Source organism: Callorhinus ursinus, unplaced genomic scaffold (genome assembly GCF_003265705.2).
Source record: "Callorhinus ursinus isolate GAN/ISIS: 27379988/994484 unplaced genomic scaffold, GSC_fseal_2.0 scaffold25, whole genome shotgun sequence".
In the NCBI taxonomy this organism is placed as follows: Eukaryota; Metazoa; Chordata; class Mammalia; order Carnivora; family Otariidae; genus Callorhinus; species Callorhinus ursinus.
In genome coordinates this window covers 32,809,412-32,821,417 of record NW_027397087.1, presented here as the reverse complement: position 1 = coordinate 32,821,417, position 12,006 = coordinate 32,809,412, and the positions used below count along the sequence as shown (strand labels likewise).

The following is a 12,006-nucleotide window of genomic DNA, read 5'->3' as shown; positions in this document are numbered from 1 at the left end:
GCACGGGGAATTCAAAGATAAGTAAGATTAAATTCCTGCCCAGAGGAACTCAGAGTCTAGTAGAGAGTAAAGATGCTCAGTGGGATCATCTGTAATGTGCTCTAATGCAAATGTGTTCAAGGACCTAGCTCCCCAAAGTCAACTCGCCCACTCTGGGGGTTCTGAGATGCCTCCTGGAAAAAGTGAAATATGAAGAAGGATAACTGGAGTCAGGCCAAGAAAAGGGAAGTTCGGAGGCACAGAGAACAATACTGGTAGAGCAGTGCATAAAAGAAAAGAATTCAGTATTTATGGAATATAACGTATAAGAAGAAGGGTGAATACAGATGACCTTGGGAAGTAGTAAGCAGGTGCCACTTCACGGAAAGCTACATCTGTCATGCTAACAAAGTTGGGAGTTTTTACTTCACTATGTGAAGAAGCTATGGATTGCAAGGGAATGGTAAGATTAGATCTGCATTAATCACTTAGGTTGCTACCGAGAGAGATATGAAGAGGGGCCAAGAACAAAGAGGGATATATTACTTAAGAATAGGTTTTTTAAACAAAGACAGAATATGAGAGCTTAAACGAGGGCAGCGATGGTAGGGAGAGGGGGGGAGAGAGAGAGAGAGAGAGAAGATGGATTTGAGAAATATTTAGGGTGGAAGTTTGATAGGATTTGGTGAGTTTGGTTTTAAATAACTGAATCTGAGGAACCGGTGGAATGTTTTGGTGCAGGCAGTTAGCCAGCTATACATATCTATATTTGACACTCGAGGGAAGGTCTGGGATGAAGGTATTTGGGAGCTGGTGCTCATTTAAACCGTAAGACTAGATGTGATTATCTCTAAGTAAAGTATGCAGAAAATGGACTGGGGATGACACCCCAGGGAAAACAAACACCTAGGATGCTTCCCTTAAGAGAATCCACTGAAGGCAAGTAACGGAGAAAAAATAGAGAAGTCTTTCAAGGAGAAAGAGGTTGGAAGGAAATGCAGCAAAAATATCTAAGATGGAAACTGGAAAGAAAGTTTAAATTTGGCAATCAGACTGTCAGCAGTGACATCCATGGAACGACAGGAGCGAAAAGAGCCCATGGCTCGCGGTGAGGAGGTGGACAGCAAGTGTAGACCACTCTTTGAAGAAAGTAGGATGGGGACAACCAGAGGAACACAGAGCTCTATCTGGAGTAGAGAACAGCCTGTCTGTGTATTTTTTAAAGGATGAGAAAGACCTGACAGGGAAGGCTGACAAGAAGAGTTTATAGAGGGACAGAGAGCAGATAAATGAGGGAGTGAGGTCTCATAACACTGCTTCTGAGCATCCCCACCCGGATGTCCCACAGACGTCTCAAATACTAGTGGAAGCAGACACTCTGATCGTTCCTCCGTACCTCAATCTTCTCCACGCTGTTCTCCATTTCGGTAAATGGCACTACCATGTAACTGCTCCTAGACTTCTTCTTTTCCTTCACTCCCGCATGTAATCTGCCGGCACTGCTACCCTTCAACAGTTCTCGAGCCATCAATTTCGATGGCCGTCACCATTACGTACGTTTCAGATGCCATCACCTCTTACCTGGACCACAGGTTCCTCAGTGGCCTCATCCTATCAGTCCAGCCCCTCCTCAATTCAGTCTTCAGAGCAACCTTCTCGTTGCCCAAATCTGACGATGTCACTCTGCTTAAAAATCTTTTCAGGGTTTTCTATCATCTGCCTTTATGTCATCTCTATGAACTCACCCCATGGCTATCCCTCTGGCCACTGTCCTTCCTCCCTTGTTCTCTTTTCTCTAGCTCCACCGGCCTTGTCTCTTGGCATATTCCCCTCTCATCTTGGGGCTTAACTCCTCCTCACCCTTATAATCTTATCTGAAACATCACAGCACCAGAGAGGACTATGTTCTTCTGTTGTTACCTCCAGAGTTCCCTGTCTTTTTTCTTTAAGGCACATGTCACAACTGCAATTCATTAATGACTCGTTCAATCACTTAATTCTGTCTTTCCCACCAGACTGCAAACTTCTAAGGGATGCAGAGACGGTGTGTGTCTTGTTTAATGCTATATTCTCCTGTGCCTGGAACACCGTAGACTCTTAATATAATTTCTTGAATGAGAAGAATTAATGAATACAAGATTAACTTTGAGCAGAAAAAGGGGCATTTCCTCCTAAGACTGAAGAGAATAAGTAAGGACAGGTACAAGTGTGGAAAACCTAAAAAGCAGTTATGGCGGCACTAAGATTAAGGAAGAAATGGACACTTGAGGGAATTCACCTCTTGCAGCCCCAATTTTCTTGCAGTGGCAGTGTACTGAGAGAGGGGGAGTAGTGTTTGAGTAAACTAGGGCCAACTGCTGCAGGGAAGAAGGAGAGGAGACAGGAACGTGACCAGAAATTAGTCAAGGGTTGCCTTTGCGATAGAGGAGACAACTCTACACAAAGGTGGAAACCACAAGACAAAAGTCTACTAAATCTACTAAACCAAATGAATCAGAGTAGATGTCTCTGTGAAAAGCCTCAATATTACTAAGTTTATTCTTTCAAGAACATAATAGTGCCTGATTTGATGAATACAACTCTGCCAGCAGAATTTACTGATAAGATTAAGAATGGCTTACAATGAATATATTTTTAGGCCATTTGATTTTTCAAAAATCTGGAGAAACCTGTCAACATTTTCTTCTGTCAAGTTGTTTTATACACTCTTTTAATTACACAATTAATTTATTCAGAAAGTTATTTCTTTATAGATAGTATAGAGGCAACCAATCTGTTCTTTGCTCAATTACAACGAAGATCTTACCAGTAGGATCCAAATTAATGTTTTACTGGTTCTCCAGGCCAATAAGATAAGATATAAACCGTCACAAAAATCCCACTCACTCTGCAACTACTCTCCACTTCCAGCATTGTTATCAGAGATGAAACAGCTAGCCTCTGAATTAAGAAGTTGTTGCTGCTTAATAGTGACTAACAGTGGTTCCTTCCAGAAAATAAAATAATCCTAGGCTCACCTTCCTACTCTCCCTCCAGATGGTGCTACAAAGCAGATGTCTGTCTCTGTTCTTCTTTGTCCCTGCCAACTGGTGCTTCCTCTCCCCTAGACCCACAAAAAAACAGTGCTGTCATTCTAACTCTCCACTGTCTTTTGAGGAGTGTCTACAGAGGCATTAGCCAAAAGTGTGCTCCTCTTGACTCAGGATTATTTGCATTTTAAAAAAGGTTCTTTTAATGCAGAAAAGTCCTTTAATGAACTACTGAGGGCATTCTGCTATTCAGAAGTGGTGGGATCTTCTACTCTGGCACAGAAACAGGTGAGCAAAAAAGGATAAAAGCTAAAAAAAAAAAAAAAAAGATAAAAGCTATACAGAGGAAAGTGAGAGAAAAGCTGGCCTTACTACTTGAGTTCTTTTCACCAGAGTGTGCACACCTAAGTAAATCTGAGAGTGGGTTTCATTAATCAACTCACATCAAGAACCCTTAAAGAGGAGCTATCTAATCCCTGCCTATAAAAGTTTTGTTCCCTGTGTCCATCCCCATCTCTGAATCCATCCATCCATAAAGAATCTACCTCTCACAAAGAAGAGAACAAAAGAAGAACTTATTTCTCCTCCTGGGAAAGGCTGCCAACCTCTGGCCTTCATCCTCAAAAACTGAGGCCAGAATGGTCAATTTGGAGACCTTGCTGCATCTCAAATTCTACACAACTCTATGAACCACCTAGTTATTCATAACTATGAGCCCAGACTTTGGAGGAGCTTTAGAAATCATGTAGTAACAACCTCTTGTTACAGATGAGGAACATGAAACTCAGAGAAGTAGAGTGACTTGTCCAAGGCCTACATAACTGATTAACAGAACCTGCTTCGTTATTATTTTTACCATCCCACTATCTTTTTACTTTATTAATGCAGGGATATAGTCATCACGTACCCTGCACAATTCTCCTGGATAAACCTTAAATACAAAATAATTCTCATGAAATACATGCCAAGATTTCCTTCCTGTCTCCTAGAATTCCATAAACATTTATTTTATGAAGTTACAGTAAAATATTCTTCCATATTCATTTACTGGCTTTCTAAAGTTACTTCTAAGGTCAGTAAAATAGAGATTATAAAATATAGGTCATAACAAAGATATTAAAACTACTTCTAAGTCTTGATTTACTTTATTCCAAAAACAAGTTTTCAGTGTTTTGAATCCTCTATAACAAGCTCTAGTGAAAAGAAATTTCTTTCATTGAAAATATACTACTCTAACCTTTACCAAAATAGTTCAGCTGCATAAATGAAATAAGTTTATCATACGTACTTAAAGCTCTAGAATGATCCGGATTCCTTATTCCCTTTGCTCGTAACCTCTGAAGAAGAACTGTTGAGGACAACTGTTTTACAAGATACACTGCCATGGAATAGTTCTGGAAAAAAAAAAAAAAAGATGTAGAAAAACAACATACGTAAGTAAATAGTACATCTATTTTAATCCCACAATGACAGGGAAAGAAAACTAACGCTCGTTAAAACACCTACTGTGTGGCCAGGCACTATCAGGTGTTTTCATGAACAGGAATTAATTTAGTCCTAACCAAAAAGCTGCTGAGGTGGTCACAAACCTACTTTTATGGATGAGGAAAGGGAAGTATAGAGAAGTAAAAGAATTTTGCAACTTTCTAGCAATAAAGCCAGGTCTGCCATGCTTGTCTATTATCTGACTACCTATGCTCGAAGCTAATCAATGTGAGGCACCTCTATAAAAATAAAAAAAAAAAAAAAAACAACCACTGTTAAAACTGAAATATAAACCAAGGCCAGTAAGATGTCAAAATCACCATAAGCCATCATTTAGTAGGTAACAGGTCTAAAATAGTAGCTATTTAAAAATTACAAATTAGACTGGCTTCCTCATTAAATCTCTCTTTATACCTCTAACTAGTTTTAAAAGACCCTACGTGGGCCGTTATCACAAAGGGAATATTAAAGATTTTCAAAGAGAAGCTGCTGGTTTGGCCAATGAATAGATGAATATCCATTGCCAGCAGAGGACTGGTGCAGGAGAAGGGAACAAAGAAAATAGTTAATCAATAAAGCCAAGGCGGAGTGAAGGGTACATGACTGGATAAGAGGAAGAAAAGAGGGCTGAGGCTTATTAAGGGTAGGAGAGAGATCTAAATGAGAAGGGCCACTTTCCATCTGGTGTTGGGATCAAGAAGAAGATCAAGAGATTTGGAAAGAAGCAAAAGGAAGAACACTTACTGCCACCTTCTAGCTTACAGCTACAGACAATTTCTGAAGCACTCTTAACATATATTACCTACTTAATTTAAACCTCGCAGAAGGCCTATACGAGACAGGTAGGATAAGTATTTTTCTAAGTAAAGAGTTCATGAAAAGAGGCATGAAAAGATATGTCATCTGCTCATGATCATGCATCTGCTTGGTGACAGAGCTGGCACTAGAACCCAGGAAGAAAGAATATGGCTGTCAGGACAGTGGACTTAATGGCCAAGGCTAGTGGGGTTCTCGACAGTTCTTGCTATAACACACCTTGTTTGCTTTGACCCTCTCCCAACCAACTTTCAGACTTTTCAAATATGCATTCCCCTTTTGACAACAAGAGAAAATATCCTCAGTATCCTCCGGAAGGCCGAATTTTCATTTAGAGTTCAGAAACCTATCCATGTTCATATGTTACATATTTTATGGGGAAAAAATGAAGTATCAAAAAAGCTAATTTACAAGGAACCTTAAAACTTGCTTAAACTTTAGAGCATACAACACACAAGTCTAAAATAAAACTAAAAGGTTTCCTCTGGGGGGGGAACTTATTCACCTTTATTATTTATTTGATTAATATTCTGAGTATGACAGAAACCGGAGAAATGCTAATTAACACTGTGAAATTATGTACTGACAGCTTGAATCTTCAGTACTAGAAATCCCCCTCAGGCTTTTTATAATTTTTTAAGGAGAGATCAAGTAGAAACCACAACTACAAGTTCAGTGAAAAGGTATGTTCACTCTAGTTGAAACATGTAACCCAATTAAAAAAAAGCAGCAGCAGCAGCAAAAAGAATGTCAGGTATTAACAAATGCCACTTGTACTGATAATATGGAATTCAATTTTGTATCAGCAGCATAAAACCCCAAACCTTCACAGTGGCATGCTATCTCGTCTAGGTAAATAATATACTGTTTCTGCTAACCCTTCAAAGTGCTCCTTAATTCCAGCTACTCCTAAATACTGCCTTACACTGATGTTTTTGTCAAATGCCTTCTCAAAAGTCTTCAAAATTGTCTATCAAGTTCAAAGGACATTTTCTCCATATTAAGATATAATCTACTCATGAAGTGTCCTTTATACCAGTATCTAAGTAACTTTTCTATAAACAATGAGAGTTTAATAAATGCTAAGTGCAGTGATTACCCTGAGGCAGGATAAGAAGTTACAATACAGTTCACTTATTTCCTTCAAGCACTATACTGGCTCTTCTTTAAAAAAAAATGTATTGTCTTTTTAAAACAGAGATATAACTGACATATAACACTGTGTACGTTTAAGGTGTACAACACGTTCATTTGACACACTTATATACTGTAATATGATTACCACCTTAGCTTTAGCTAACACTAACTCTGCTATTTCCTTTGCAGATGTATTTTTAACACTTCTCAGTGGTAACTAATAATCCCCAAGACACTAAGGGATCGTATGCAAACGAACAGAGCATCCTTACAAGTTGAATTAAAACTAGTGCAAGAAAAACATTATAATAAGTTATCTTCTGGGCTTTGGTAAAGAAAATTTTCTTTCAATGTTTTACTTCAAAAAGAAGGTCTCTAACTTGTAGACTGTGGTCTATACAAAGATCTTACCTAGTAGACCACTTTCAAATCACTGAACATAGTCTTCTTTCTGAGGTTTGAAAGGCTTTCCTCTCTCCTCTAATGCTATGTACCAGCACCACATTTCCCTCCTCTTGCCGAAGTTTGGGACTTCCTTCATAGTTCATTGCAAACACCCTGGTAGGCTATACCTGTCACACCCACAGGCAAAAAACCCAATACAAAACAAAAAACATTTTTCAATACCCTCTTCAAAAAGGGAGACAAAGGCGAACTCCCAAAGTACACTTGAAGTAAAACACTTAAAAGGATTTCAAAAACCTAATGGTGATATATTTAATTAGGCAAAGGAAAAAAATATAATCTTGATAGGTGTCAAAAAGGATTCTGATAAAATTCAAAATCCATGTCTCACAAAGATATCCAGTAAAAGAGCAACACAGAAATATACTGTTGATGTAATTAAGTTCTGTCAAAAATTCATTACATCACTATTTGTACAAGTAGTATTCTCATTTCCGTAAGGAACAAGTTGAGCATGTCCACTAGCACTCCCATTATTTAACATTGTTCTGACGGTTCTAGCCAGCATAACAGGTTCTAGCCAGCACAACAGAAAACAAGAAATTATGACATAAGTACTAGGATTATCATTATTTGTATAACTGATACATCTTTTCAAACTCAGAACTGCCCACCTGGAAAAACCAAGAAACCAATTAAAAAGCTGTTGGAACCAATATATGAATGCAAGTATTAAGTAAATATTCAACAATAACTAGCTTTTAAATAAACCAACAATAAATAAAGTCTTTAGAAAATATAACAGAAAAAAGATCTACTTAACAACAGCAACTATAACAATAAACAATACAGGAATTAATAAAAAAATATGGAAGATCTATAAGAAAAAACCTATTAAATGACTGAGGAACATAAAAGTTCTGAATAAAGGGAGAAACATACAGCTCCTGGAATGGAAATATTAAATACTGTAAATAAATTAATCCTCCCTAACTCAGCATACTAATTTAAAGCAATCTCATTCCAATTCCCAGAAAGATTTTGGGGAGCAATGCAGGGGAATGTGGCTCCCTCTCTGTAATTACTCTTCCAACACTTCTGCTCTCCTCACAGCCTCCCTCACCCTTAGCTCACATTTTCTTCTCTAGCCCAAACTTACCCTCTGAGTCTAATACCAATTGCCTATTTAGAATGTCTCCCAGGCATCTCAAACTCAAAAACTTCAAAACTGAACTCATGATTTTCTTCTTCATCTAGTTCTCCAACACTCCTTCCTCCAAAGCAATGAAATGACAAAAAACACGCCTAAAATCAATCCTTTTTCAGTGTTTCCTCTATCTCGGTAATATTATCATTTATCTCCTCACTCCAGCCAGAAACCCAGGAGTCATCCTTGACATCTCCTGGTTTTCTCCGCCCCTACTTGTAATTTCTTGCTCAGTCCTACTGACCCCTGACTTCTCTCCATCCCTACTGCCACCACTCTAGGCTACCACCCACTCTCTTCCACTAATACTTCAGCAATAGCTTGTTCCTAAGAGGTGACTGCTCTGCATGATTCTGGCTTCCATTCAAACTGTTTACCACTCTGAAGAATGACTTTTTGTAAACAGAAATATACTACTGTAAAATTCTCGCTTAAAAAGAAAATATACTTGGGGCACCTGGTGGCTCAGTTGGTTAAGCGTATGCCTCCGGCTCAGGTCATGATCCCAGGTCCTAGAATCAAGCCCTGCATTGGGCTCCCTGCACTGGGCTCCCTGCTCCCCGGGAGTCTGCTTCTCCCTCTCCCTCTGTCCCTCCCCCGTGCCTGTGCACGTGCGCGCTCTCCCTCTCCAGCATGCTCTTTCTCAAATAAATTTAAAAAGAGAGAGAGAGAGAGAGAGAGAGAGAATATCCTTAACATTAACAGTACCTCACAGGCCCTGCATGGCCTGGCCCTTTCTTACTCTATAGCCTCGTCCTATACACTGCTCTTCCCCACTCTCTGCACTCTAGCCCCAGTGGCTCCCTCTCAGTTTCCTGAAAAGAACCAGGCTCACCCCTGCCACTGAGCTGTTGTGCAGGTTGTGTCCTCTGAACCTTTCGCCCAAACTGCTTCCTTCTAACCCTTCTCTTAACTCTTGGCTCAGTCACTACTTCCTCAGCGAAGCCCTACCTGACCTCTGCCTAATTCAAAGTACCCTTTAATATACTCTAAAATCACTGCACACCTCTCCTTCCATAGTCCTTCTGATAAGTATGTTCACCTTTTTGTGTCTGACCACCTGGCTCCAGACCTCAGGCTCTAAAAGAATGAGGACTTTCTTTTCTCGCTATGGTACTGTCAGTTTTCAGTAAAGGCATGGCATACAGTAAGCATTCAATGAATTTCAAATGAATTAATGAATAGACATGAACTCACATGATAAAACTGAAATAATCAAAAACATTCTGAAATTGTTTTCCAGAAAAAGAATGCAAGACTAAGAAACAATATAAAAAAATTCAGAAACACACACAGGATAAATAAAAGTCAAATACATAGTAATGGTGGCTTCTGAATCAGCATTTATTTAGTGAATGGTGTCAGACCACCTGGCTACTGAAAAAAATGAAAGTAAATTTTTATTTCACACCACACAGAACTTGCGATGGATTATTTAAAGGTAAAACAAAAAACCTCAAAAGTCCAGAAGAAAATATAAACAAATATTTACGTAAGCTTGGGAAGGGCAGACAGACTTCAGTGTGATGGAGACTGAGGAGGAAAGCACATGCGTGCGCAGGCGCACGCGCGCGCGCGCACTCACACACACACACAAACTGGTTAAAAATTGGCTCTATAATAATTTAAGTCCTCGAAATATTAAATAATCACATAAATAAAAGTAAAAGGCAAACAAACTGGAAACAAATATTTGCAACATGTGAAAGAGGTTAAGTCTTAATATATAAAGAATTCATAAATAAGAATAAGAAAAACAGCAATAGAGAAATAAATATGGATATAATTTTAAAATGTAAATCACAACAAAATATGTTCAATCTCAGTAATAAAAGGAGCACTAATCAAAACAACATGGTGCGTTTATTTACCTACTAAACTTGGTAAAGATTTTAAAGAAGATAAAAGTATTGATAGGGTATGGGTCAAGGGGCACACAAACACTGAAAGTCAGAGAATAAACTTGTACATCTTCTGGTAAGGCAATGTGTCAAAGTACACAACATTTCTTTAAATTCTGCATGCTCTTTGACTCAGGAATTCCACTTCTGGGAATTTAAGGAAATTATGATATATGTTTGCAAAAGCATGGCTACTAGGATGATCTTTGAAACAGCAATGAATCAATCAATCAATAAATCAACTAACTGCTCAACAATAGGGAATAGACTAAATTATGGCATATTCATACTGGAATATGACCTAGCCGTTAGAAATCATGCAGATGAACACGTAATAACATAAAAAGATATTCATGATAAATGGCTGAGTGAAAGGATCAGGTTATAAAACAATGAATACTGCATGATCCCATTTTTTAAATGGGAACATGTTGAAAATTCATTATGAGACAAAAATAAATCCTTTTGCAACTCATTTTACAATATCATTTACCTATAAGCTCAGGTAGCCATGGAGATTAACCCTTCCTTATAATACTAAAATCTAGGAGAAATAAGAATTTACTTACTCTTCCAATTTCTGCAGTCCAAGAAACAACAATGGTGTTTGGTACTGTTGTGGACAATCGGACAAGTGAGGTGATATTGATTGGTCGGCTGGGTCGCTTTGGTTCCACACCATTTTTTGTAGGTGGAAGATAACCCTAAGGATGAAATATCATTTATTTCCACTTATTATTTCCACAATCATTTCAACTTCCATTCCTAAAACAAACAAAAACCCCCCACAAACTACATACCGGAAAATATAAATATTTTCATTAAAAATTAGAGAAGCAAACATTTACAAGATTATTTCTCTAAACAACCCTACAGTCTCATTATAGTAAGCCTGAGAATAATACTGGCGATAGAAGTTACAAATCTCTAAAACTTAGGAATCAGGATGAATTCATAAAGAACTTGGATAAGTATATAAGGATCATTTTAAAGGTGACCAATAACAGCCTGCACGCTCATTCTCTGTTTAAGACACAGCATTCTTCCCCTATTCTACCGCAGGCTTCCAGATTCACATGAGTACTACTGAGGTTTTGTTGAAACAATTTCTTGTCCCTCAAAATCCAGTATAACACTAAAACTGCCATACCCAACTCCCAAGTCCTAGACTTTGTCTCCACAGCTAATGTCACAGCTGTTAATCATACATAGTTGGTACAAGTGTTTTACACAGTCACATGAATATACATCCAAAATAAAGATGTTTTCTTAATGAAAAACTATGATTAACAACAGCTGTCATGACTTACTTGATAGCTATGTTGCCAATGAATTTAAAAAATAGCTTTTAGGACTTACCGGAAGGCTGCAAGGTTTTGTATTCACTTTCACACAAAGATTGGGTGGGAAGTGATCTTCTTGTGGACAACTGGTTTCCGATAAACAAAACCTAAACAATAAAGGACATGTTTAACTTCCTTTATTAAAGGATGACCTCAATATTTTTGTTCAACACCTAATCTAAAAGGCTGCTAAACTTAACAAAAACTATTAGAGCTAGACATTTCACATGATGAATAAGCACATTTAAACAAACTGAAAATAAATAATTCTGTCAATGCAGAGTTTCAATGATCACAACTATCAACCCACAGTTGTCTTCATAATATTGCTGATCATTTGCTTAAGCATGTTCTAGGGAGGAAAAAAAGGCTCTGTAGTGGAATAAAGACATTCTGAATCAAAAAATTAAATTATCTTAATAAAGAACGTCTCAGAGCTAGGGTAACATGCACTGTAACTTTCTAAGAGGGAGATATAATACACAGTATCTCCCAAACTTATCTGCTTATAAAATAGTCATTTCTTGGTTCTTAGCAGAACATACTGAAAATGCTGTAAGTCCATCCCTAAGACCAAATTCTATCCATTAAGCCAAGGTACTCCATTATTCCCTGAGTAGTGAAGGTGTTGAAAAATAATATTATTTGTACTATATCCACATACATTTTTTTAAAGATTTTTTTATTTATTTGAGAGAGAGAAT

At 37.9% G+C, this 12,006-nt stretch overlaps 1 protein-coding gene across 4 annotated transcripts in view; it reads right to left on the bottom strand.

The window, feature by feature from the left end:
• The window catches only part of PIAS1 (protein inhibitor of activated STAT 1), a 117,387-nt gene that overhangs the window by 26,502 nt on the left and 78,879 nt on the right, over positions 1–12,006 (bottom strand). For all 4 annotated transcript variants that reach the window (XM_025884011.2, XM_025884013.2, XM_073877262.1 and 1 more), the window contains exons 5-7: positions 11,319–11,409; positions 10,529–10,663; positions 4,297–4,402 (exon numbers count right to left, since the gene is read on the bottom strand). In XM_025884011.2, coding sequence (XP_025739796.1) covers positions 4,297–4,402; positions 10,529–10,663; positions 11,319–11,409 — 332 coding nt within the window. The remainder of the gene's footprint in view (positions 1–4,296; positions 4,403–10,528; positions 10,664–11,318; positions 11,410–12,006) is intronic.